Source organism: Schistocerca piceifrons, chromosome 8 (assembly GCF_021461385.2).
Source record: "Schistocerca piceifrons isolate TAMUIC-IGC-003096 chromosome 8, iqSchPice1.1, whole genome shotgun sequence".
NCBI lineage: Eukaryota > Metazoa > Arthropoda > Insecta > Orthoptera > Acrididae > Schistocerca > Schistocerca piceifrons.
Genome location: NC_060145.1, coordinates 237,785,495 through 237,813,494, shown reverse-complemented (window position 1 = coordinate 237,813,494; position 28,000 = coordinate 237,785,495). Strand labels below are relative to the sequence as shown.

General features: G+C 39.1%; 1 protein-coding gene and 1 pseudogene across 1 annotated transcript in view; both read right to left on the bottom strand.

Moving 5' to 3' along the window:
* The window catches only part of LOC124711132 (putative tricarboxylate transport protein, mitochondrial), a 39,090-nt gene extending 18,226 nt beyond the window's left edge, over nucleotides 1–20,864 (bottom strand). The window contains 6 exon segments of the mRNA XM_047241026.1: nucleotides 14,536–14,756; nucleotides 18,061–18,117; nucleotides 18,120–18,252; nucleotides 18,254–18,284; nucleotides 19,978–20,185; nucleotides 20,396–20,864. Coding sequence (XP_047096982.1) covers nucleotides 14,536–14,756; nucleotides 18,061–18,117; nucleotides 18,120–18,252; nucleotides 18,254–18,284; nucleotides 19,978–20,185; nucleotides 20,396–20,510 — 765 coding nt within the window. The 5' untranslated portion in view covers nucleotides 20,511–20,864.
* Nucleotides 3,192–3,309, bottom strand: LOC124712671 (annotated as a pseudogene).
* Nucleotides 20,865–28,000: the final 7,136 nt, after the last annotated feature.

Below are 28,000 nucleotides of genomic sequence, written 5' to 3'. Positions count from 1 at the left end.
CTTGTCTCGTTTGAAGCAGTGTTACACTCTTTCTTATGACCAGCGATAGACTTGTGGACCACATAGGCCTGGTGGTTATTTCTTTCCGATTATGTAGACATTGTGAATTGATTGCACTGGAGCCTAGAATGAGAATATCTTTTTTTCATCTACCAGCGTGAGTAAAACACGTCGTGCATTTTTTTCACCACAGCATGGCTCTCCCTCCTCTCACACCGACCATGAGCAATGCGGAAAACAAATGCTGCCAAGTTAAAGTTTGTTGCACAGTCTTCTTTCTTGGGCCTCCTCTTCAATAATCAACTAACATGTCTAACCCATATCTGTCATATTAAAACAAACTGTGTGTAGAATCTTAATGCTCTCCATGTTCTTATCCATACCTCCTGTATTTATATAGGGCAATGGTCTTGTCATGACTAAGCTCATCATTATTGTGTAAGGATAGCCACAGGTTCCTTTTGTATGAGCCCAACTGACAGTCTTCTGGTGGGCGCTGGAATCCTTCGTCTACAGTTTTGATGTTGTCAACTGATACTTGGTTACTATACTTCCAATTCCCTAGCCATCCGGGGGTCTTTTTGCCCTTCTCAGAAGTGTCACCCCCCAAAAGTTGACCAAGGGTGGGCTTCCAAACTGGAACGCAATTGGAAATTAGGGACCTCCACCTTACTACTCTTGAATGTATCCATTGACGACTTCACGTACTTCCTCCTAATCTGTACCCAGACCACAGGACCAGGGCCTAAAATATATGTTTCCCTCTTGTTTTCCAATGTAGCTTCCTCTTAGTCTTCTCATTGTAACACTCCGACAGAAGCTGCATCGTAAGACCTCTTTACCCTGAAAGTTAGCTGATAATGAAAGGACAACAGACTAGTTTGCCAATGGCTTTTACTCCCTGCTTTAATGCCTTAACCATACTCAGGCTGGGGAGGGGATATTGTGGGGTTCCTCTTGCCACATGTCACGCTCCAGTGGCCTTCAACTGTGCCTGCCTCATTTATTAGCCAAGTCATTACGTTTTACTTTTTAGGTCTGCTGTTTTTATATATTCTGCACTCTTAACCCTGCATTATGTTTTACTTGCAGCCAAGTCATTACGTTTTACTTTTTAGGTCTGCTGTTTTTATATATTCTGCACTCTTAACCCTGCATTATGTTTTACTTGCATTGATCTCCTCTTTGTCTGTTCTGAAGGAAGTTGTTATCTTTTCGTTTTACTCATGTAGGTTGTGGATTATTGGAGGGACGCCTGGCTTGATTTTCAATTTCTGTTTACATCTCCTGAAATTGCTTTTAATTCATAACATTGTCAATGTCCTGAGTGACTGTGTTCTATTTTTGATATGATTTGGTGAAACACTTACGCAATATTTGTGTGTGAGTATTTTTGAGTGTTATGTTGTCTTAGAATGTTGCCACTGAGCATGATGGCATATTGCCAAAGAGATTGTCACTTGCAATTCATATGAGTGGCATTAAAATCCCCGCCAAACCACACAGATTTAGTCTGTGTTTTCCTAAATTTACAAGTGAATTCTTTGAATTTAGCACACTTGATTTCCTTCCCCACCTTTGCCAAACCAAATTTGTGCTACACCTCTAATAATCCTGTTAATGACTGGACAATACATCTAACTCTTCCTTCCTTTTAATATTTTGCCTGTATTGTAGACAATTTATGTATTAGAGATTTTATCATCAATTTAATGGTACCATTACTATTCAAAATCATTTTTTGAATTTCAAGACATGAAATACAGTGATCACACATACTTTTTGTAACATCTTTGAATAGAAGAATAAAGGAAAATTAGTGTTTTTGCAAATATTCTCCTCTCTCTTGTAGTGCACAACAGTTCTCTTTTTTTCAAGTCAAATTAATTCAGGGATTCAATTTAAAGAACGGTGCCCTAAAACAAATAGCATATTGTACATATCTGACTAACCTAAATGTCACGTAGTTTCATAGCTTGGTCATTAGCAGGCTTTGATTATGGATTTGAACACAGAATTAAGTGTATACATGAATTAGTTAGCTAGTTAGTTTCATGGATAATTTTGCACGATACATTGTAATGATGTGGAACAAGTCAATTACATTCACGTAGCAAATTAATTTGTAAATATGGATACATGCTGAACATTTACATTTATTCATTTTAAATATACAGATGTCAGTAATTCCTACCCACCAACTCCTACACATTACAGTAATAGAAATTCTTCTGTGGAATAGGAGGAGTCGTCAAAAAGAAACATGTTCAGATTGTTTCCAAATTTTACTTCACTGTCTGTCAGACATTTGATATTGTTAGGTAAGTAGTGAAAAATTTTTGTTGCAGCACTGTGCACCCTTTTTTATGCTAAAGACAACTGTTCTGTGGAGTAATGAATGTCGTTTTTCATTCTGGTTTTGTAATTATGTACATCATTTTCCCTTTTGAACTCTATTGGATCATTTACAACAAACTACATGAGGGAATAAATATAGTGTGAAGCAGCAGTCAGAATGTGCAACTCCTTAAACAATCTCTACAACATGTTTGTGGGTGAGCACCACATTACTGAGCAATGAAGACTTTTCTTTCTTAAGATGAGTTATCGCAGAACATTATTCCAATGAACAAAAATTTGCGGAATACATCAGCTTACTGATTTGTCTCTCCCCAGAGTTGCAATGATTCTAAGTGCAAATGTGACTGCACTAAGTTGTTTTATAAGATCAAAAATGTACTTTTCTGCAGTTTAAATGGTCATCAGTATAAACACCTAAGAATTTTGAAGTTTCCACTATATTTATTATTTCCTCACCATGTGTTACACTCATCATTGGTGAAACACCCACAGATGTGCACAACTGAATATGTTGCATCTTTTTAAAATTGAGAGTAAGCTCATTCCCAAAGAACCAGTCAGTGATACTGTTTAGAACATTGTTTCTGTATATATGCTTGGATTGATTACAGTGCTAGAGTCATCAGCAAGCACTCCGTCTTCAGGCCACGAGTGGCCTACTGGGACCATACGACCGCCGTGTCATCCTCAATGGAGGATGCGGATAGGAGGGGCATGGGGTCAGCACACCGCTCTCCCGGTCGTTATGATGGTATTCTTGACCGAAGCCGCTACTATTCGGTCGAGTAGCTCCTCAATTGGCATCACGAGGCTGAGTGCAGCCCGAAAAATGGCAACGGCCCATGGCGGCCTGGATGGTCACCCATCCAAGTGCCGACCACACCCGACAGTGCTTAACTTCGGTGATCTCACGGGAACCGGTGTATCCACTGCGGCAAGACCGTTGCCTTAGAGTCATCAGCAAAAAAGAACTAATTCTACTTGTTGTATATTTGATAGAAGATTGTTTACAAATAAGAGGAACAGTAATGGACCTGAGATTGAAAATTACATCTGCAAACTACTTTAGTTGAATTACTTACAAGGGAACCTCCCCATCGCACCCCCCTCAAATTTAGTTATAAGTTGGCACAGTGGATAGGCCTTGAAAAACTGAACACACATCAGTCGAGAAAACAGGAAGAAGTTGTTTGGAACTATGAAAAAAATAAGCAAAATATGCAAACTGAGCAGTCCATGTGCAAAATAGGCAACATCAAGGATAGTGTGAGCTCAGGAGTGCCGTGGTTAGTGTGAGCAGCTGTGGAATGAGAGGTCATTGGTTCAAGTCTTCCCTCAAGTGAAAAGTTTAATTTTTTATTTTCAGACAATTATCAAAGTTCAGGCACGCACACACAATCAACATCGCTCTACAAAATTCCAGGACATGTTCAGATTTGCTTGGACATATGCAGGATTTGACGGTCTACACACGTAAAAATTTGAAAATGTTAAACACATATGTTTTGACAGAGCACAGGGAACATGTGAAACTGTTGCATTCGTTTGTTGCAGTTTATGTGACAAACTCTTATGTTTTCATCATTTTTTTTGGAAACCTAAATTGGGCAAGGTAGAAGAATCTTTTTACCCATTCGCCAAGTGTACAAGTTAGGGGGGTTGACAATATATTCCTGTCATGTGACGCACATGCCGTCACCAGTGTTGTATACAGGGTGTTACGAAAAGGTACGGCCAAACTTTCAGGAAACATTCCTCACACACAAAGAAAGAAAATATGTTATGTGGACATGTGTCCGAAAACGCTTACTTTCCATGTTAGAGCTCATTTTATTACTTCTCTTCAAATCACATTAATCATGGAATGGAAACACATAGCAACAGAATGTACCAGCGTGACTTCAAACACTTTGTTACAGGAAATTTTCAAAGTGTCCTCCGTTAGCGAGGATACATATATCCACCCTCCGTCGCATGGAATCCCAGATGCGCTGATGCAGCCCTGGAGAATGGCGTATTGTATCACAGTCGTCCACAATACGAGCACGAAGAGTCTCTACATTTGGTTCCGTGGTTGCGTAGACAAGAGCTTTCAAATGCCCCCATAAATGAAAGTCAAGAGGGTTGAGGTCAGAACAGTGTGGAGGCCATGGAATTGGTCCGCCTCTACCAATCCATCGGTCACCGAATCTGTTGTTGAGAAGCGTACGAACACTTCGACTGAAATGTGCAGGAGCTCCATCGTGCATGAACCACATGTTGTGTCGTACTTGTAAAGGCACATGTTCTAGCAGCACAGGTAGAGTATCCCGTATGAAATCGTGATAACGTGCTCCATTGAGCATAGGTGGAAGAACATGAGATCCAATCAAGACATCACCAACGTCAGCCCACACATGTTGATTGTGCAAATTTACAATTTGATCACGTTGGAATGAAGCCTCATCCGTAAAGAGAAAATTTGCACTGAAATGAGGATTGACACACTGTTGGATGAACCATTCGCAGAAGTGTGCCCGTGGAGGCCAATCAGCTGCTGATAGTGCCTGCACACGCTGTACATGGTACGGAAACAACTGGTTCTCCCGTAGCACTCTCCATACAGTGACGTGGTCAACATTATCTTGTGAAGCAGCAACTTCTCTGATGCTGACATGGTTATCGTCAACTGCACGAAGAATTGCCTCGTCCATTGCAGGTGTCCTCATCGTTCTAGGTCTTCCCCAGTCGTGAGTCATAGGCTGGAATGTTCCGTGCTCCCTAAGACGCCAATCAATTGCTTCGAACGTCTTCCTGTCGGGACACCATCGTTCTGGAAATCTGTCTCGATACAAACGTACCGCGCCACGGCTATTGCCCCGTGCTAATCCATACATCAAATGGGCATCTGCCAACTCTGCATTTGTAAACATTGCACTGACTGCAAAACCACGTTCGTGATGAACACTAAGCTGTTGATGCTACGCACTGATGTGCTTGATGCTAGTACTGTAGAGCAATGAGTCGCATGTCAACACAAGCACCGAAGTCAACAGTACCTTACTTCAATTGGGCCAACTGTACAGTACAGTACATACTGACGAAACTAAAATGAGCTCTAACATGGAAATTAAGTGTTTCCGGACACATGTCCACATAACACCTTTTCTTTATTTGTGTGTGAGGAATGTTTCCTGAAAGTTTGGCCGTACCTTTTTGTAACACCCTGTAGAATATATCAGACGTGTTTTCCTGTGGAGGAATCGTTGACCTATGACCTTGCGATCAAACGTTTTCGGTTCCCATTGGAGAGGCACGTCATTTCATCTACTAATCGCACGGTTTTGCGGTGCGGTCACAAAACACAGGAACTAGTCTTATTACAGAGAACAGAGACGTCAATGAACGAACGGCAGGTAATAACTTTGCGAAAATAAAGAAAGTAACCTTTTCACTCGAGGGAAAACTGGAACCAAGGACCTCTTTTTCCGCAGCTTCTCACGCTAACCACGGGACCACGGCGCTCCTGAGCTCACATTATCCTTGATGTTGCCTATCTTGCACATGGACTACTCAGTTCGTATATTTTGCTTATTTTTTCATAGCTTCACACAGCCTCTTCCTGTTTTCTCGATTGATCTGTGTTCAGTTTTTCAAGGCCTACCCACTGTGCCCACTTATAACTACATCTGAGGGGGGTGCGATGGGGAGGTTCCCTTGTAAGCACAACTTCCTGCATTCTTTTGGTTAGGTATGATACTATCCATTGGTTGGCTATGCCATTCATCCCATAAAACTTCAATTTATTTAGGAGAATACTGAGATTAAATGTCTTGGATAGGTTGCAGAAAATAACATCCATCACTCTATTATTACTTAATGCTTGTAAAATTTTGTGAGTGAACATGTAAATGGCATTCTCAGTAGGACAAACCTTCTGAAACCCAAACTATGGTTTATTGAGGATATTATTGTTGCTCAGGTGCGATACTATTCTAGAGTACATCAACACCTCAAAAAACTTGGAAAATTATGTCAGAAGTGAAACAGGTTGACAGTTATTGACATCCCTTTTCTCACCTTTGAAAAGGAGTTTAACAACAGCATAAGTAGACAGTTTTGTGGCAGAGAATGATTAGACTGACAGCAGGGTGATACATCTATAGTCCATGGCCGGCTGTACTTATTGTTGTAACTAATATATATTTTTCCTGTTACATTCTCAAATAATGCAAAAAGAATTACTAATTCTGTGCATGCTTTTCTTAGTATAATGTCATCTACATTGTACATAAGGATATTAAATGTAATGTGATGTACTAGTTATGTAACCCAACCTGGAAACAGATACGTAGAATTTTCTGATGATGATTGGGGGGGTGAATAAGGCATATTTTTTCAAGTGGCTGCCAGGTTAAATGTCTTAGGATTTCTGTTGTAATCTCACTGGAAATGAACATGTCTGTGAACCATTTGAGTTCTCATATAACATATATATGTATTGTGTCACTTTTTGTCCTAGTTGATTTGAATTCCTAAGACTATACAGGGTGTCCCATTTCTCTTGACCACCCGAAGTAATTTTTTGTCCAGAAGAAAAATAAAAAATGCATCAACCAAATGATGTTTAGCTATGAGAGGGACACTAACCAACATGACTCTCTTTCTTGTAACTTTGTTCATTACAAAACATGAACACCAGTACAGTTTCTTTTTAAATAGCATCCTTTTTTTTTTTAAATTCAGTAATCCGTGTCCTCTCCCCAAGACCTGTTCAACATGTCATTGTGAAAAATTTAGCACAAAACTGACTTCAACTCTCCTGTGTCAGCATACAGTCCAGGTACCTGGTGTAACGTTACTTGCCCATTTGCTGTATTAATATTAAACTAATGGAAACACAAGAAATATGCACACTGACAGCTGAATGAATGAATAAGGTTGGCAAACTGTAGTTGCTATCCCACTGTTAAACAAAGGAATATTTGAATATAAAATGGTCAAGTGTTTTGTGAAATCATTTAGATAAAAGTAAGAAATAAAACATATTACAGAAACACCTGACACTTTTCAGTGCTTTGAAATTGTGTACTTTCTTTCATCGGGAAAAGCTCATGAAAAGTCACCCTTCATGGTCATCATTGTCACTGTCAAAGAGCAGTTCAATTATAGTTGTAGGAAGTTCTTCCATTCTAAGGTGCTGCTCTACGTCAAACAGTGGAGGGCCTCTCAAACATGCCTACTCTTTGACGACAATATTTGCAATCATAAAATAGTCAGTCTTCTTCAGTATCATACAAAAAGAAACAGATGCATCTTTTGCATAATTTTCCATCATCATCTGGTTATCTACCAACAGCTTATGAATCATTTTGTTATCTGCACATCATAAAAAAAAATGTGGAAACATTCGGTGACCGCAAACATGACAAGACTTTGTCAGTAGTGTCAATGCCTACACAGAATTTTCTCCCTTTTCTATTCTGGATCCTCCTTACATGCTTCTCTTCCTACAGTGTTGTTGGAAGACTTTCCACTTGTACCAGGCGTCATTCAGACACTATCGTTGAGAAGGCATAAGAAGATCAGTGACAGCCAGCAGTGCTGTTGCCAGCTCTTAACTCTGAAGTGCTAATGGCTGCAGGAAAAACAGTAGTCATCTCTGGAGTTGAGACCTCATTGAGGTGTTACCATAGAGATGTTTATAAAATTGCCTTCCTAGCATCTTATGTTTCGGAAATGTTCTAAATGTAGTACTTGGTTGAAAGGAAGCCACTTTGACACTTAAATATCTCACCAATACAAATTTTTGTGTGCACAACAATAGGCCTAAAAGAGATGAACTTTTTGACACTTTATTTACATAGGTAACAGAAGCTGTCTGTGGAATATTTCAGTTTTCCCTCAAATCTGTACTTAAGCTTTTTACTTAAGTTTTTCTTAATTACCCTGATTTCTTTAAAGTAAAATAATGATGATAACAGAATATCATAATAACAATTATTATTAATTTTTTTATTTAGAAAACTAAGCCTCACACTGTTATAAATGATGGTGCCAAGTCAGTTTTATTCCTTTAATGCACCTTGCATATAATTTTCATTAGTAGCCAGTTTTGGCCCTAGGCCATTATCAAATCTACGATATAAATGTTCCGTTTTATTTGGGGACAGACACATTCCCTCACATACACATGTCGAATGATACAGATTTGTCTTGCACACACCAGTCAGTTTGCAAGAACAACTTTAGCAACACATCATGTAGGCATTCATTTAGCAGCATACTATTTTTTTCTGCACTCATACATACATATAACTGTTACAAATTTCAGGAAACATGCATCAATCAAATAGTATGCTTTATGGTTGCCACATGTTCTGCATCTGTAACATTCAACATATATCTGTGTGTCTGCCCCACATATGAAGAAAGAAAAATTTCAGATGCGACACACAAATCACCAGTACCAAAGTTTTGATAATGACTTAAGGCTAAAACTTACCAATATTGTAATTTACACACATGGTGTGTTAAAGGAATAAAACTGACAGCCTATGGCAGTTAAAATGATTCCATCATTTAGATGATACATTGAGGCTGCAGGACCTGTACATGAAGAAATTATCATGCTGTTCTGTTTGATACCGTATATGTCCACTTCCCACTTTTCGTTATTTCTATGAAAATTCTGACAAAAAATATTCCATCAAATCATTACATTTTTCTAAGACAATTGTCTGGCACAGTTGTTAGATTGGTTACTGCTGCTACAGCGGCAGGTTTTCGAGATTTAAGTGAGTTTGAAAGTGGTGTTGCAGTCGGTGCACAAGCGATGGGACACAGCATCTCCAGGGTAGTGATGAAGTGGGGATTTTCCCATACGACCATTTCACGAGTGTACTGTGAATATCAGGAATCCGTTAAAACCTCAAATCTCCATCATCACTGTGGCCAGAAAAATATCCTGCAAGAACAGGACCGATGACAATTGAATGTTCAATGTGACAGAAGTGCAACCCTTCTGCAAATTGCTGCAGATTTCAATGCTGGGCCATCAGCAAGTGTCATTGTGTGAACCATTCACCAAAACAGCATTGATATGGGTTTTCAGAGCCAAAGGCCCACTTGTGTTCCCTTGATGACTGCATGACACAAAGCTTTATGCCTCATCTGGGCCCGCCAACATTGACATTGGACTGTTGATGACTGGAGACACGTTGCCTGGTCTATGGGCCTCATTTAAAATTGTATCAAGTGGATGGATGTGTACAGGTATAGAGACAATCTCATGAATCCATGGACCATGCATGTCAGCAGGGGACTCTTCAAGCTAGTGGACACACTGTAACGGTGTGCAGTTGGAATGATATGGGACCCCTTATACATCTAGATATGACTCTTGACAGGTGACACATATGTAAGCATCCTGTCTGATCACATGTCCACTCATGTCCATTGTGCACTGATGGACTTCGGCAATTCCAGCAGGACAATGCAACACCCTTCACATGTCGAGAATTGCTACAGAGTGGATCCAGGAACACTCTTCTGAGTTTAAATCCTTCTGCTGCCACCTAACTCCCCAGATATGGCCATTAATGAGCATATTTGGGATGCCTTGCAATGTACCGTTCAGAAGAGATCTTCACCACCTCATACTCTTACAGATTTATGGACAGCCCTGCAGGATTCATGGTGCCAGTTCCCTCCAGCACTACTTCAGACATTAGTCGAGTCCGAGTCATGTCATGTTACGGCACTTCTGCTTGCTCGTGAGGGCCCTATACGATATCAGGCATGTGTACTAGTCTCTCTCTCTCTCTCTCTCTCTCTCTCTCTCTCTCTCTCTCTCTGTGTGTGTGTGTGTGTGTGTGTGTGTGTGTGTGTGTGTGTGTGTGTGTGTGTGTGTGTGTGAAATTAAGAACAAATGAAGATACTGTCATAAACATTTCTTACAGATAAACAGAATGTGTTTTTGATGGGATGACCTTGCTTATAGAGTGTATTTCCAGTCTCCAAATAATTGAAAAACACACTGTATGGAATCATCACCTGCACCTAGCCTTTATTGATTATGTGAAAACCTTTGATAAAGTTAAGAGTTACAGTATGAGAAATTTTAGAAAAGAATGGTACAGTTCAGCTTTTATTAAGTATAATTTAGAGTATGTATACACACAACAAAATCGAAGTGCATAAAGGAAGTCAATTTGTGAGAACCACCAGCCAAGAATTAAGATGGGTGTCCTTTATCTAGTGTACGATTCCACTCTGCTTTGAGCGGTGACATCGTACCTAATACAAAGATGCTCGTATAGGCAATCTATGAAAGCAACAGATCATACTCGCAAACAAATGAATGTAGCATGCGATAAAATTACAATCACATTTCACACAGTTACTTACTCCGTCAACAAGTATATCGAAACAAATTGAAGATAATGTAAATAAATAAGAACAATAATAAAAAATCAAATTTTCATATGTAATAAGAATTATTCTGGTAATTTATGAAAGTCAAAAGGTACAGAAAACCTTTAAATTGCATTATAGTAAAGCACATGGTGAGGTCATACTATTACAAAATATTTTAATTGTACTATCAATTAATGAATCTAATGGGAGTAGCACAGGAAAATTGGGGTTTTGGGTGGTGGGAAACTAAAATGTAAAAGAAAACAGGAAAATGAAATGTATAACAAATACAACACAAAGGCATGAAATGTGAACCCGACACACTAAATACTAAAAGGAAAGTCAGTACACAACTCACAAAAAGTAACAAATATTGGAATTGATAACTAGAAGTAGCCTATATAGGTAAATTATAGTTACCGATTCCAAACGCTTTATGATCCATATGCAAATTATTTTTGCAAGAGTTGTATGCACTAAAACATAACAACATTTTTAAATTTGTAATTGCTCTCTGAAAAGTACTGTGGTGAATTAACAAAAATTGAAATCGGCTACAAGAATTGACCTGTATAGGTAAATTCCAGTTGCCTATTTCAGTATTAGTAACTTTTTCGCAGTAGTTCAGAGAGCTATTACAAGTGCAGAAATCCAATTAGCCTACATTTTAGTGCACAACCTGCTGAAAAAACAATCTGACAAATAAAACACTGAATGATTGGAATCGGTAACTAGAATTAACCTACCTAGATGGCCTGTTCTAGTTATTGATTCCAACTATACAATGGTTGATAATTTTGGTGTTTATGCAGTAAATCTGTAGACTAGGTTTTTGAAGGATTTCTAAATTTCTTATTGATCTCAGAACTACTAGAAAAAAGTAACAAATATTTTAGGTACAGACAATAAATTTTTCTCGTTTGCACAGTAGTGAAGAGAATAATACCAAATGTAGAAATCCTGTAACACTTAAGGGCACACACTTGTTGTTAGAATGGTCTAAATAATAAACTGTGGAATGTTTGGAATTGGTAACTAGATTTTACCTATTTAGGTCAATTCTAGTTACTGATTAAATGCAGAAAGTGCACATGCCTGCTGGAAAAACAAACTGAGTAATTTACCCTGGAGTGGTTGGAGTCAGTAACTAAAATTGACCTACATAGCTTAGTTACAGTTACCGTTTCCAATATTTCTTAGGCCCTACTTTTGTGAATATTCATTACTTGTGTACTAGTCCTATAAGATTCAACCATTATCAAAAATCAACACTATTTTACAATATAATGACTTCATCATGCACTATACTGTAATAGATTTAAAGGTTCTCTGTGCTTTTTTTTACTCGCATAAATTAACAATAATAATTTATTTCACACAAGTATGCTTTCCTTTTTCTGTTCTTATTTATTTTTGTTGCCTTCAATTCTTTTTTATATAATCTGTGGTTAAGTAATTAATCGCGTGAACTGTGATCATAATTTTATCATATGCTACATTCATTTCTTTGCGAATATGATGAGTTTCTTTCACAGATTGCCTCTATGTAGCACCTCTGCCTTAGGTATGACGTCACCACTCATAGCTGAAAAGTGGAATCTAACACTAAACTTGAAACCATTATTTAATATATACACAGTGTCATAAAGACATGGCAGAATAAAATTGTGCACTACTATAAACCTAATAATACAGCGATAAATACATTTCTGTTTGCTGATGATCAAATAATATTGGCAGACTCTCATGATAAATTACAGATAGCAATTTGGTATGACAATATCTAAAGATAAAACTAAGTTAACGACATTCCTTGGTTAGGAGCATTTAAGAGCAAAAATAATTGATGATAAACCACATACTTTTAAATAACTATGCTATCTCATACACTGCATCCAATGATCAAGACTATAAAGTGCAAAAATTTCAAGAGTTGGTTGGTATGATAAATAGCACTCTTCTCAATAAGGTTAAGAAAGACTATTAAAATTTTATAATGTGATGGCAGTACCAGTTCTAATGTATTGGTCAGAGAATTAGACTTCAACCACAAGTCAACGGAGGACGATTGAAGCAGCAGAAATGAGACTCCTAAGACAACTAGCTGGTTATAAGCTAGTATATCAGATCAAGAATAGTGAAATCGGCACTGAACTCCAGAGCATATCTGAGAAAATAGAAGGTACAGAAAGATGTAGCATGAACACTTTCATTATATTAAGATGAACAGATGCCTGAATTAATGTACAAATATACACTTCAAGGGGGTAAAAGTTGAGTACCCTGAGAAGAATTGGAAAGACAAGTTGAAGTCTACTTGAAATTCAAACAGATAAGGAAGCCTAAATGAAAACTGGATATAATGACGATATTTTTCTTATTCCTCTTATGAATGTTCAGTCATCTTAGTCTCTGTGAATGTCTTAGGCTGTGAACAGTCTAAGAAAGGACATTCCCTGCACATTTATTTCATGCCTTCTGAGCACAAGACAGTAGTGAGTTCATGTAACAGTAATTTATACAAAGAGAGCAGAGTTATTAGCAAATTAAAGCTTTATCTATCAGTTAGGTGTATACAGACTATTCAGATGGAAGAAGACAGCTTACATTAGATGTTGATCAGTCCCAGTTGGCAAACAGTTTCAACATACTATTACTCAACCTACTGATTATACTAATACATAAGAAATGTCTTTCTTGTGTAAGACACCTTTGACATTATTTTAAGTGTCAGGTAAGTATAAAGTGCATTCAATAAGTAATGCAACCATTTTTGTCTCATTTGAAAAAATGTGGAATTTGTTGTGTAACATTGTGGAAAAGGTGTGTGCACCTACTGAGTTCCTCACCACCTGACAGAAGCAATGAATGATCGACGGTGCAGCATTGCACGTGTGGTTTCACGGCTGATCATGAAATTTTTTTGTTGAACACTGTCACTGGAGATGAAACATAGGTTCATCACTTTGAACTGGAAACACAATAGCAAACCACGGAGTGGCGCCACACCACTGCTGGTAAAGTCATGGTGATGGACTTCTGGACTCAGAAGGAGTTATTCTGTTTGATGCCCTCCCTCATTGTGCAGTGATCAGCTAGGAAGTGTATTGTGCTAACCCCCAGGAAATAGAAGAAATTACTTCAGCACAAAAATTCAAACAAATTTGGCTCAATGAAGGATGTACACACGGGATGCAGTGTGTGGATCGTGGAGAGAGTGTTGATCCAGCAAGGTGTTGGCTTCAACTTCAACCAGCAGAGTGGTATCATGCAGGCATACAGGCCCTCCCAGTACGGTGGCATGAGGCTGTCACATTGAATGGAGATTATGTTGAAAAATAGGATTTTGGAGCCAGAAGAGTAGGGAATATTAAGGTGTGTTGGAACCCCGAATAAAACCAACCTTCTTTCACAAAAAAAAATGTTACATTACTTACTGAATGCCTTTCGTACTGAAAGGGAGGGTATTCAGACTGAATCATATTTTTTTCTTTCTCTCGTTTTCCCATTTCCATCCAGGTTTGGAATAATGAATGTAAGATTCTGAAAACTTAACGAGTCGATGTTCATTTCCAACCTCCAGCCTTTGTTACATAACTGTTTTGTACTTTTTAGGTTGTTATCTTTGGCGTAACTAGACTAATAAGAGCGAGATGATTTGTGTCTTAATAAATAACTTGTACTTGAGAAAGTTGTTCATGTCACAAACTATAGAAACCTACACGATGAAAACTTGAACCCATTGTTATAAGTACTGTGAAGTACAACGTTACTTACTTGCATTCTTGTTTTGACAACATCAATAGGTGTGTTCCCGAAGACAGAGGCAGCACCAGCTATTGCCCCAAATAGACCTGTGAGTAGTTTTGGAACAGGCTGTTTGGGATCACCCTTTCGATACCAGTCTTTTAAAGTTTCCATAACAAAGAAGCGGATTGCTTGATTGCTGCCTTGCTTCATGATTGTTGCTGTTACACCCTGATAGACTCCTCGAAAACCTGAAATAGTACGAAGTGAAGTGAGTGGTCTAATATTTTTAAAGGCTTTATTGTTACAGCTAAAAAGAGAACTTAAGTCGTTAGCACCCAATTTATATTGCCTGCTTTAAATAATTCTATGCAAGTATATTCAAATCACAGAATGCAGTGATGTGTTTAGTAGAAATATTTTAAAGGAAATGTACGGAAAATGAATTTTTCATCTACTATAGTCATTAAGAAATCGTGGGAGTCCATATTGTCCTGAGAAGTAGCTTTTGGTTTATTAAGAACGTCTCCAAACCGGTAACTAATAATTAATTTTTAAAATCATGTGAACTTTCTTTCTCCCACTCTTTGCAATGCTTTCTAAACAATACTGCCAAAGTTTCCTCTTGTCTATTCAGGAAATTCTCCCTCCCTCCCTCTCCACGAGGCAGGGAGGCATGAGGAGTGCTTTGTTTGGATCTGATTCTCAGAGGCTGTTGACGCAGTGGCCGTGCGTGCGAGCTCGCGCGCACTCTGTCGTTTTTTGACAAAGGCTATGGCCAAAAATTTTGTTGTGTGAGTGTGATTGTCTTTTCTATGTGCCTGTCTGTGGCTCAGTGATCATCTTTACAGTGAGTTGCTACCTATCCTCATTAGTAGAATAGCTGGCTACACGAGTGGATTTCCATGATGGGCCAAAACCACTGGCCATTTTTGCAGGTATCTGTAATGGATCACACCTACTGATCTGAAGAGCCCATCATTTCCCACTAATGTGCAGGCACTGCCCATCAGATCTAGTCTCACTGATCTGTCCTCGGCCAGGTCTATTTGTGTGTGGTGTTATGCAACAGATTTTCATGGTTTATCAATGGACCCAGGACTGTGGTGCTCCTCAGCAGGCCAGAGGGCACGGGTGATGGATTTCAGGAATTGCGACTGTCTCATTGCAAGTACCTAGTACGGTGCGGCATTTTGTAGACTTTTATTTATTCTAGTACATTTTGGCACTTCGGAAATAGTTGACATATTACAAAGTATGGTACAATAAGAAGGAGAAAATTGTGACAGTTTGTAAGCTATGTACTCACATGTTTCTTGAATGAAAAACCACACAATACATGTAAAATAATAGACATAACACAAAGGGGTAATAACCACCAATAACGAACATAGCAGAACCAACATTTTATTGGCAGTCACCTACAGTGTCGGTTTACACAACTCTTCGGTGCCATACACACATCTTTCAAGAAACATACTTCTTTCTGAGGTTACACCCGAAATCAGTGTATTTTAAATGTCTTGCAACTCCAACAAAATGCGTATTTTTGTCACCAAATGTGTTTAGTTTTATTGAAATAAAATAACATCGGTGGTCTGATGAAACATATATCCATTAAGCTTGCTTTCTCCATCTAAAGCAGTGCATTGCAAAAGATTTTGATGTTAGTACTGAAGATTTTTGCTCACACATTTAGAAATACTGAAGTCCTTACATATTTTTGTGAACTTGTGTCTTTACCTGCCATTGAGATATCAATCTGCCAGGGAAAAATGCTAAAACTTGTCTGTAAATCAGGGAATTTCACTTGGGGAAACTTGCGGCAGCCCTGAAGAGAAGTAGCACTTGCTGATGACCTGTGGAGATTACACTTTGGAAAACTTGACAGGCTGTATCCAATAAATCCTGTCTTATTATTTATGCCATCTTCTTACAATGAAAATGCTTTTTTTATATCAAGTAAGATTACTATGTGTACACTACACTGTGACAGTACTTGAATGGTTGGGGGGGGGGGGGGGGGGGGGGAGGTGGTTTTATCTATGGTTGCTTAAGATACCAGCAAAAGTCATGCCAGAACTACCACATTCAAAACACTGCCTATCGCAGCAAACAACTGTACTGTAGCCATCACCAAACACTTTGTGTTGTGTGCTACCTTTCTTCTTCTTCTTTTTTTTTTTCCAAAATGAATGAAGATACTAATCCTGATCCATAGCGGGGTTTGAGCGCAACCTTTACAACACAGGGAGGAGTTGGCAATCCCTTTGATCACCAGTATATGGACATAGGCTTCCAACCATGTGGGAATGAGGCAGGGCTTGTTCCTCACATCACTCCTCTTCCTACGGCCAGTCAAAGCTCTTGTCTGTTTACTCTCTGGTCATAGTGTCCACATAATCTCTCTTGCAACAACATAAAAAATGTTGGAAACCGAGAAACATCAGCAGGAATTGTACCAGAAATCAATACACAAATTAAACCTGTAGAAGCCTACTCAGGAGGGAGGAAAGAAATGGGTGGAGAAAAAATGTTGGTCTTCATAGACAAAATATAGTCCTTAGCTCTTCATAAAAAGAGCTGATGTCATGTCTTTAAGGAACATGACATACATTAATGTTTATTTTTAGGTTGGCTATCAACTCTTAACGTGTGTCGCCGTCCTCCTTTCCCAGTCCAGTTTTGTGTACAATTCTGTCAAGTTTCCATCTCAGACAAAGGTATGGACTTTCTAAGGAACATTTTAATAAATGCTAAAGTCAAAACTTGACAAATTATTGCTGAATTAGCAAACAAGTGTTTTAAGCTACAGTTGGGGAAGTGAACAAGTAAGTGCCAGATTAATCAAACAGTTATATTTCTTTTTGCAATTGTTACTGTTGTTGTAACTGAACGCATCACTTGTTAAACTTACCAGACAAAAGAAATTTCAAGAAAGATTTGTTGAAATAGCTTCTTACACTTGTTTGCAGAGGGATATTACAACCAGCCTCATGCACTTTTAAGGAGCTATATTTTATTACCATGATGGCTATGCTCCATTGTGTCCATCTCCAGATGGCAACACTTGCTTTTTTTTTTGTAGTGCCTCATTATTTGTCGTCTTGTGTAGTGCAGGAACAGATGAATACTACTGGCAAATGTGATAATGTACTGCAACATGTGTGGCTCTCTGAAGATGGACATACTGGTCCAAAACCATTTATGGTAATTAAATAATGCTTCTCAAAAGTACGTGTAGCTGGTTGCAGTCCCTTGCAACAATCCTCAATTGAATAACAGCCACAGAGTTTGACAAGAACCAGCATGGATAAAATAACATTCTTATAAATGTACTGGACAAAATCAGCAACTGAAGTAGCAGCAAATACATTGCAGACTGAGATGCACTTATATTCTGAGAATGAAACATGATTACATGACAACAAAAATACTGTGATGCGTAAAAGTAAGCTTTGAGCAAACATTTAATTAAGATTTGTTTACCAATTGAGGGTCAATGTGTGTAAAACAGTGTCAATGTGTGTAAAACAGTGTCAAAGTTGTACCTACCTTGTTCTCTGACTATAACTGCCACTCCATGAAAAAACCCTCGAAATTTTGGTTGGCAGAGCGTTGATCGTTGATGAATTTCACCTTAACAGTTTCCATAGGTGTTACAGCAAGAACTGCCTCACCTACACCAGCTCCAAGCCCACAAAGAAGTCTGCGGCTTGGAGAAAGATTTCCGTCTGCATCGACCATTGCGCTTCTTAATAGATTCAAATGTGCCAAACCTGTATTTCATGTTGAGTAAAAGAAAGACAAGAAATGTGATATTTTGGGTCAGCTGCAGTTTAATTACTAGGTTGTATTTAACATTCTGAGGGAAGCTTCATAATAGCTATAAAAGTAAGACAGAAGTAGTCTGCTAATAAATGTTCTAAAAATATAATAAGGAAACACAATAAACAAATTTGTGAACTTATCTATTTTGTATTTTAATAAAAATAAACAATGAGTTTAAACCATGGTATATATTGTTGTTATTATTTTTGTTCATTTCTACATTTATCTGTGAATGAAATACAAAGACAATAGCAAGAGGGAAGAAGCCTGTATAGAAAGCTCATTTTGTAAAAGCCATTACACTAGTGTTTAGCAAACACTTCCATACCAATCTTAACAATGTTGAACAGATAAACTTAAAATCTTCAGATATTAGCCAATTTGCCAGTAGTGTTAAGGTTTTGGGCCCGTTTGCTATAGTGTTTAATAGTAATGAAATGTAGGGAAAAGCACATGATAGGGGTGGCTAATAATAGACGTTTCTACAAGCTTGGTAAACAATATCAATATTACTACAATGACATTTTTATTACAACACATTTCATTTCCTGTCAGTCATTTTGTCAAAAAGTAATGAGCAGTGACTTGCCTAGAACAAAAGTAGCAAGAATTTTTGGTAAAAGTTTATGTGCTGGACTCCCCCTTGCATTTTTCTGTATGTTGCAGATGTAAACATTAGGCTTAGCTACCAGTCAGTTAATTACCATAACCAGATTTCCTGGTTTCACATTTTTTAGGCTTCACCAACTCGCAACTAAACTGTCACCTTCTGACTTAACCAAGACTTGGGCTGTGCTACAGACCAGTCTGTCACCACAACCAAGATATTGTGCGAGGGGGGGGTGGGCGGGAGGGTGTTCTAATAGCACACTTTATCCGAAATTTGCATCTACCAATATCAACATAGTGATCTTAGACAATTTAGGCTGCAGTGGTAAGGTTACCAATTTGTTGTAAAAGTACTGAGACAAACATACAAAACACATGCAATAGTATATGTTATGACATTCCCTATTTGTAATTTATCTAAGAAATGGGTTGATTGAAGATTATAATGAAGTTAAAACGTGCTCCAATGTTAATAGGAATTACAGCTTTTACTTCACATGAGATACATTGTGCAAACACAAACTGATCAGGAAAAGAATAAATGGTGAATGATAATTTTAAGACAGTTTATAGAATACTGTTATGATATCATTGAGAAGACAGTAAAGAGCACACAAATGAAACCAGTCAGAAAGATAAAAACTTAGTTTTAAAAAAAGGATTTTGGAGATGATAATGACTATCTCAAAATTAAACAAATCAAGAAGGAAAGAGTTTGTTAAGCTACAATTCACATTTACAAGAGGCAGAATTACTCAGGAATGTTTACATCAGAACACAAGTTGTGTAAATACAACCCTTTTGATAACATATAAGTACTGCTATAGGGTGACAGCACTGTCAATAGCAGTAACAGCTGTAAGATTACAAAAGTGTTACTATGAAAGTCAATGATCATACTAGTAACAATTTATTAACAAAGTTGTAATATTTAGAAGAAACGCAAACAAATTACACTACTGACCAATTATTGTATTGATACTGCTATGACACGCTCGATCACGGTAATACTTCACAACATATATTGCTCACCGTACAGCAGATTTTGGAATGGAGCCGTAAAGAAGCACACTGAGACCACGGTAGAGTCCGAAAAAACCATGACTCCGCACAGTCTTTTTAACACAGTCAAATATTCCTGAATACTGTTTTGTAGCACCTTTCTCATCCAGCTGTAACTGGGTTTTTACGTACTCTGTCGGAAAAGTAATACAGATTTCTATGCCACCCGTAATTCCACCTGCAAAAACAATCCAATTAAAAACATTCAGAAAGAGTTTCAACTACCTGAAAAATGCGAAGTGTATAAAATACGCCTAATTTTACAAAGAGGTCCCCGCCCCCCGCTTGTCACTCATGTGCTTGTAATAAACAGTGAACGCTATTATTCATTTACACCACTGCTACTGAAGTGAGCGTTCCGAATATTGTGCGGAAAATAGTTGCTAACCTGCAATGATTCCCTTCAAACCCATGCTCCCAGCCGCAGCTGCGGCAGCTGCACCATTATTTTCCATCCATGGACGCAGAAACGGGTTCCGTGAATTCATTTTTGATTTATCCATGAGTGCGGTCGATGACGTGATCGTATATTCGAAGTACACGGAAATATTCACTCATTCACTGTTGTTTCATTTTGTACGTTTGGTAAAAATCAGCTAAACGATGCGGTAAACACACGCATGTTCAGGCGTCTTCCGCCTCTCTTATGAGCACCTGCTTCTGACAGCGCAACTTCGATGAACTGTGTACTCACATTCACTTTTAACCTTATCCAGTGTGGCTACAGTGCTACCAACGTCACACGCGTCTGTATCAATGATAAAGATGTTGGTTTCGACCAGAAGTAACTGGTTCTTCAAAACTTATTTACAATCCTGACGGAATTTTGGTACCAGTGAACTTAGCTGCGTTACTGATTTTCAAGCACAGCGTCCACGTAAGTACTCAACAATTTTGCGTTTCAGTTGGCTATGCTGCCTCGCTCGAGGATCGTATGATGTCTAACGGCGGGCATTTCGACGTAGTTACTAATTGATTCCACTTTATCTTCATAGCTGAATAAAGCTAGTTATAGTAAATTAGCTGCATCTAGAATCGCCCTATACTGTGCTAGTCTTAGAAATGCAACTTATTCTGTATATTAACGTTCAATATGTGCGGTTTTCCATCATATGTCAGCCGTCAGTCCGTACGTCGTATAAGAATAAACCTGATGTCAAAATTGCGCTATGTATTCTTCCGCGTTTGCAGGAATCTCATTGGATTTCAGTTTCACGTAGGACTGCATCCAAGCTGTCTGGAGTACTGTCAAGTACGATAAGAAAGGTACGTTTTGTGCTGTGCATTGCGAGGACATCGGCTTAGCTATAACAACGGACAACAGCTTTACCGGCGCATTTGACTTGGACAGCACCGGCCAGTTAACTGGTTCAGTTAGCCTGCAGTTCACACTTAAAAAGAGACGAGAAGAGGAGCAATACAGCTTCGAATGTCATTTAATTTTTAAGCAGAATGAAATAATATACTGCAAATCTCCCACAAACAACTAGAACAAAACCACGAAACGTTATCGTTTTTTAGCTGACGTACTATTGTTATTAGAACCAAGAATGATGAAACTCCTGACAAACTCAGAGTAATTTTTCTGCATAAGCTGTATGTAACGTAAGAGAGTACTGAAGGATTTCACCGGAATATTGAAGCCACTGAAGGTATTACTTACAGTCAGTCGTCTCCTTCCTTATCCGAATCCGAGAAATACATTTCAGTTCTGGAAGTGTCACCTGCTACGTTGACAACGAGCCTATCGACAACAGAATCCACGAAGCCAACGAGGCGCAGCATTTTCTCTTCTTTTATGACGAGCCGTTCCAAGCCCCGACAGCGTTCGGCAATGACGTGTGAAAAAGCTGTGTGCGTTAGTTCCAGTACGTCTGGCAGCTTAACAGTCATGTTTCTTCTCTGGTCAAATCCCGCAGTTGGCTCCAGTCTGTTCTGTTGGTTTCATGATGTAATGGCACAGTACCAAATGTAAAAATGCAGCATTTGTATGATGTGCCCGATGCTGTGAAAACGATTGTTTTTCATGTTGGTACGATACTTATCTACCTCTGTGGTATAAAACGATGGACAGTCAAAATTTTTGCCTTAAAAAATTAAATTGTTACGTTTTCTTAATTCAACAGTCTTTCATAAAACATCGATAATTAAGAATTTGTAATTGAAATTAAAACAGAAATTTCGCGTCCAATATGTAATTATAAACAAGAAGACCTGCATTACCCATAAAAATGATGATGAGTTTTATAATTACGAGACGTAAGTATTTCTCATCGAACGGGAAAAAAATGGTAATGCAAAGAGTTACACAAACGCACGAATAACCGCAATTGTTTCACAATCCATTACGCTACCGACTCTACTACACACTCAATGTGGTTTTGTTTGTATCAACTGTATCATATACAACGCTGGTAAAACTTCAAAGCCGATTATCCCCGTAAAACATTAAGAACAGCCTGTTTCTCGGCACTTTTTAACCGTGTTCAACACGCGTGTTTGACCACGGAACAGGAAGCAGCCTCAGCCATTTTCATACTGCGCGTTAACAACAGTCAGAGCACAACGCTGCAGAGGCTGTGACTATACACGATTTTTGAAATGAAAACTACGTAGCTAATGCGTAATTAAGAAAAAACGTTCATGGCTGTTAATACATGTGAATGTCTTAAAGTTTCATTTAACGTAACTTAGTCTAAGTTATCTAATACGTAAGTCGGACCTACTTCCAAGAGCGTAACAACACCAGTGTACGTGTGCTACGGCTTCTGATCAATCATTGCGTTTGTTTTTATCAGGTTTATTCTTATGATGAACGGATTATAGTCAACGAAGGATAATTAGGGGAAAAATTCGTGTACTCACAAATTTTTGTACAGTGGTAAGGGATAGTGTAGTGAGTAACATACTAAAAATCCTGACCGGTGAAGTATTAGCGTGGGTGAGTATTTCAAAAACCGCAGCTTCTAGCGATAATATTTTAATGGTATTAAATTAATGTATATTGTTAAATAAGGGTTCAGTTTATTGAGTGAGTATTTATTTGCAATTATCAAATGAGTTGTAGTTTAAAAAAACTCATCAGCTGGAGCTGTCAACTGTCTACCACTCTGAAGAGACTGCTCCAAGTGCAACAAGCTGTCAGTATATAGTCGGCGATATCGATTTTATTGTCTCCGCTGTCAGTGGCAGGAATACTTTTCGCACTTGAAGGTATCGTGTGTATCACCCAAACATGGGCTCTCCCAACATCTGGAGACGCCCAGAAGCTTAATTAAATTGGCTCCCTGTATAACAATAGTAGGTCACCTACGTCTTATGGAACTCCAGATATTTCAAAACGAGCCAAGCAATGCATTGCAGCAGATTACTGTTTGCGTGTTAGGATGGCAAGAATGTCGGCTCCTTTCAAAGGAACCGTCTCGCCATTTGTCTGAAGCGATTTAGAGTGATCACGGAAAACCTAAATCACGATGGCCAGACGCGGGTTTGAACCGTCGTCCTTCCGAATGCGAGTGCAGTGTGAGTGAGACCATTGCGCCATTTCGCTTTTTTTTTAATCTCATTTTGTTCGCTTTTGTTCGTTGCTTCTGCTCGGGGCGGATGTCGTAATACATCCGTTGAAGTTCGTTTGTTGATCGATTAACTCAGTGTTTTTTATTACAGAGGGCAGCTAACCCTCTGACCGAACACGCTGAGCTACCGTGCCGGCGTCGCTTGGTTCTCCTGGAGCAAACTAGAACAGTGTGCAGTTCCTAAAATCTATCCATATGCTTTCCTGAGTCATCACTCTTCTTACTGGTTTGATGCGGTTCGCCACGAATTCCTCTGCTGTGCCAACCTCTTCATCTCAGTGTAGCACTTGCAACCTACGCTCTCAATTATTTGCTGGATGTAGTCCAGTCTCTGTCTTCATCTACATTTTGTATCCTTTACAACTACCTCTAGTATGTGGAAGGGATTCCAAATGTCTTAACAGATGCCCTATCATCCTGTCCCTTCTTCTTGTCAGTGTTTTCCGTGTACTCCTTTCCTCCTCTCCGATTCTGCACAGAACCTTCTCATTTTCTTACGTTTGTGTTATTAACCTCTAATATATGTATTCAATGTAGCATTAACACACGTTGTGGAAAATAACCCCACCCACCCTTTCTTTTTTCCGCGATTGTCTGTGCGCTGTGTCACTAGCGTTTCATACGGTGAGCTGCGGAAGGGTTGGTAATACTTCGTGAAAAACCCTTCAGTTGATTTTTGCGACGTAGTGCAGTAGAGAGAACGGGGAACTGCCTGCTCGCCCTTCGTTTTCAGATCTATGGAGAAGAGATGTACATGACCATAATATGGCGACTGCTTTCCCTGACACTTTAAACCTCCGCCCCCTCTTTCCACCCTGTTACACCCCCAGAACACAGTTTATCCCTTAATACTGTTCTATTGCCTGTAGTACACGCATTTGAGAGTTGTTCTTAACCCATCTCTTTTAAACAATAAATATCAATTTTATACCATTAAAACACTGCTTTTAATAATAAACTGTTTTTAGATTCCTTGCAGTGCGGAAACTGTCACTCCTAGATAAAATATGAATAGGACATTTCTTGTAGTGCGAAACATTTTCGCTAGTAGCTGCGGTTTTCGAGATATTCAAGAACAGCTTAAAAAAAAAAAAAAAAATACACATACACGTCCCCTCCCCTCCCCCGCCCCTCACTCGCACCCTACCGGTCAGGAATTTTATTATGTTGTTCATTAAAGTCACCCCATAGCATTGTACAAAAATTCGCGACTTCACGAATTCCCTCTCCCCCCCCCCTACCCTGTTGCTGTTGTTATTCGCAGTCCTGACCAAGGAGCTTAGAATCTACGTGAGCATCGTATGTCTGTTGTAATGTTATTCATCGAAATACGAACGTAAATTTGTGTAAAAATGATTAGTCAAACTACAGATGCACAAGCGGCAAGTCTGCTGTTGCTTACTACAGCGAACGCTTTAAATTAAAAAAAAAACTTTTCCTTTAAATATGGGCTAATCGTCTCAGTATTTTCACTCACTAGCTTCAAACATTTACGTTCACAATTCGTGGGTTACAAGGGAAGCATAAGGAAAACCTTATGCATCAAGGCATTACAAGAAAATAGAGGGCGTCCCACTCAAACCTTCCTGATTTCAAAGGCTTAGGAAAAAAAACCAGTAGATACGACAATGGAAAATGCACCACATTGTAGAGCATCTTAAAGAATTTATTTATTTATCGTCAATACACCTCTATATGTGAACCATTTGTAGCATGAAGAATATAGAGTCTATATTCAATTTCTAGCCAAGTTCTTTGTAACATTTCCTCTGCAACTGCATTAGTGATACGATGTCGCAATATAGGAATATCGTCCACTTTGATCGCATACACACGGTCGTTCACGAATCCTCACATGAAGAAATCAAGTGGCGTAATGCTGGGCGAACGTGGTGGCCAGACAATGGGTCCTCCACGTCCGATCCAGTGATTGTGAAACTTCCTATCCATGAACTTGCAAACAGCCTTTGACCAATGCGGCAGAGTTCCATGTTGTTGAAAAATGATGTTAGGTTGCAAGTCTTATATCTGAGGGTACACAAACCCTCCAATATGTCCAGATACACTGACCCATTCACGGTTTGTTCCGCAAAAAAGAACGGTCCAATAATCATGTCGTGCATTAGCCCACACCGGACGTTTAGTTTAGGGCTACCACAAACATGTCCAATGACAATGTGCGGATTTTGCAAACTCCAAATCCGAACATTATGCCTATTAACCCTTTGTGATATATGAAAGGTTGCTTCATCTGAGAATAAACATTTTTCCAGGAAGCTGGCATCCATATCAATATGCTGCAGCATATCCACAGCAAATTGTTGTCAGCGTGGTTTATGGTTTGGTGTCAGATGTTGCAGAATTTGCACTTTGTAAGCACACATACGAAGACGCTGGTGAACTACACAATGCAGTGTTGAAGGAGGTACATCTAGTTACCTAGATGCTTGACGAATTCACTTATATGGGATTTGGCCTGATGTCCTCTGCTGTCTCTTCTGAAACACTGTAATGTGCACCACCAGAATGCTTCAGAACACTTCCTGTTGCCAGAAACTTCTATACCATTCCATAATAGTTTTCACATCAGGTGGATCACATTCATACACATGATGATAATTTCTTTGCACAGTAATCGGCGATTTTGTTTCTGTAAACCAATCTACTGCCTGTGTGCGCTGCTGTGGAGTCGCCATTTTCACTTCATGCGACCATGCTGCACTCTGGCGACGATACTTGGCACTTATGATGCGGGAATATAAATTCTTTGAGATGCTCTACATGTGGTGCATTTTTCATTGTCGTATCTATTGTGATTGTTCTCTCCTGGGTCCTTGAAATCAAGGAGTTTTGAGTGGGATACCATGTGTCGAATGTAGTTCTTAAATTCAGCGAATCAGTTACAGCAAAAATGGCAATTTTGGAGTCTGACCCCTTCCTGGATAGACAGTAAGGTGGCGTGGTCTCCTGACCTTCATTTCTTAAATATTCCATCCTCACAATCGTATTCTGCACATCAAGACGCTTCATTCGAACCCAAACTCGATAAGGTAGAGCCAATTTTGTATGAATTCGTGTAAGCGATATGCAAATCTAATAAGTAAATCGCAAGTGCGCAGCGAGGTTGAAAAAGTCGAGGCTGGCGTACACAACATGACGGCAATAGGAATTTTCGCTCTAGGGAGGCGGCCGACCCGCTGGGAGGCCTGTCCCTTCAGAGGGGTGGGTCGGCACACACTTACTTTGGCCAGAACGACTGCCCAGAAAGAGGGCAGCTTTTGCCAGAGCGAAAGGATAACAACCCCCGTGTTCGACTTAAAAGCAAATTCTGCTACATTGTGTGGGAGCGCCCAGAAGACTCATTTTTTGACAGACCGACTGCGTAGTTACAGGAGGACAGTATGCGCCTAATGGAGATGCTACATCTTTCCACATTGGTCGACTTAAACGAAACGTCATTCTCGCGTAAAAAGAGCAACTTTGACTGGCGGAATATTTCTGACGCAGAGAGCCAGGGGAGTGAGGGAAGACAGCGAATGATATACCCTTACAACTTTTCCAGAAAAAGGAGCCATTCCGTTGTCGCTCTTGGGGCGGGAACACGTAACAAGAGCGAGTGCGCTCATACGTTTACGCAAAGAGCGAGGAACGAAGTCTCTCCTCAGGTGCGAATAGGAGTCTTTGATTTAATCAAGGTGTAGGGGGAGTTTGATTGGCGGAGGTCAATCCAGGTAGAAAGAGATAGTTGTGTTATTTGTCAGCAGTGAGCGACACAGGCAGCAGTTGTCGCAGCTCACGGTATTGTCAGCTACAGTGTATGTGAGCCCCATCTGTCCTCCATAACAGTACACTCCATTACATTTCTCACGGGACACCCTTGACTGTACCTAGAAAAGTTATTCAAGTTGTGTAGGCGCGGCTTCCAGCCATTCTGCCAAGTAAATAACATTCTTAAAGAAAAGGGAGAAAAGAACCTTTCCATACTTTGTAAATTAATAACATTTCTATCCATAAGAGGAAATCTACTTTTTCCGAAAAGAACCCGGAAATTTATTAATTTATAAGAAAAAGTTTCAGTTGATTTCTCAGAATTTTTTTGCTGTAAATAATATTTTTCGTTCGTTTAATGTTTTTCTTACACTAACAAGGAATACTCTAATACCCAAGTAAGCCACTAGTTATGTAAGAGTATAGAATATTTTTGTGTCTTTTCCTTACAGCGGATGACTCCAGAAGATGTTTGTTGCTGACTGTTTTTCAAGCAGTTCTTGTTGGTACATTAGGAGCGTCTGTCTGACTTCTGTAGTAGTGTGAGGCTGAAATTATTTCTTGCAGGAGCCATATGGTAATTGCTGCATAAATCCATCGCGCAACTTGACAAAATAAGACCCACACACTCACAAGACTTCAGTAGACGC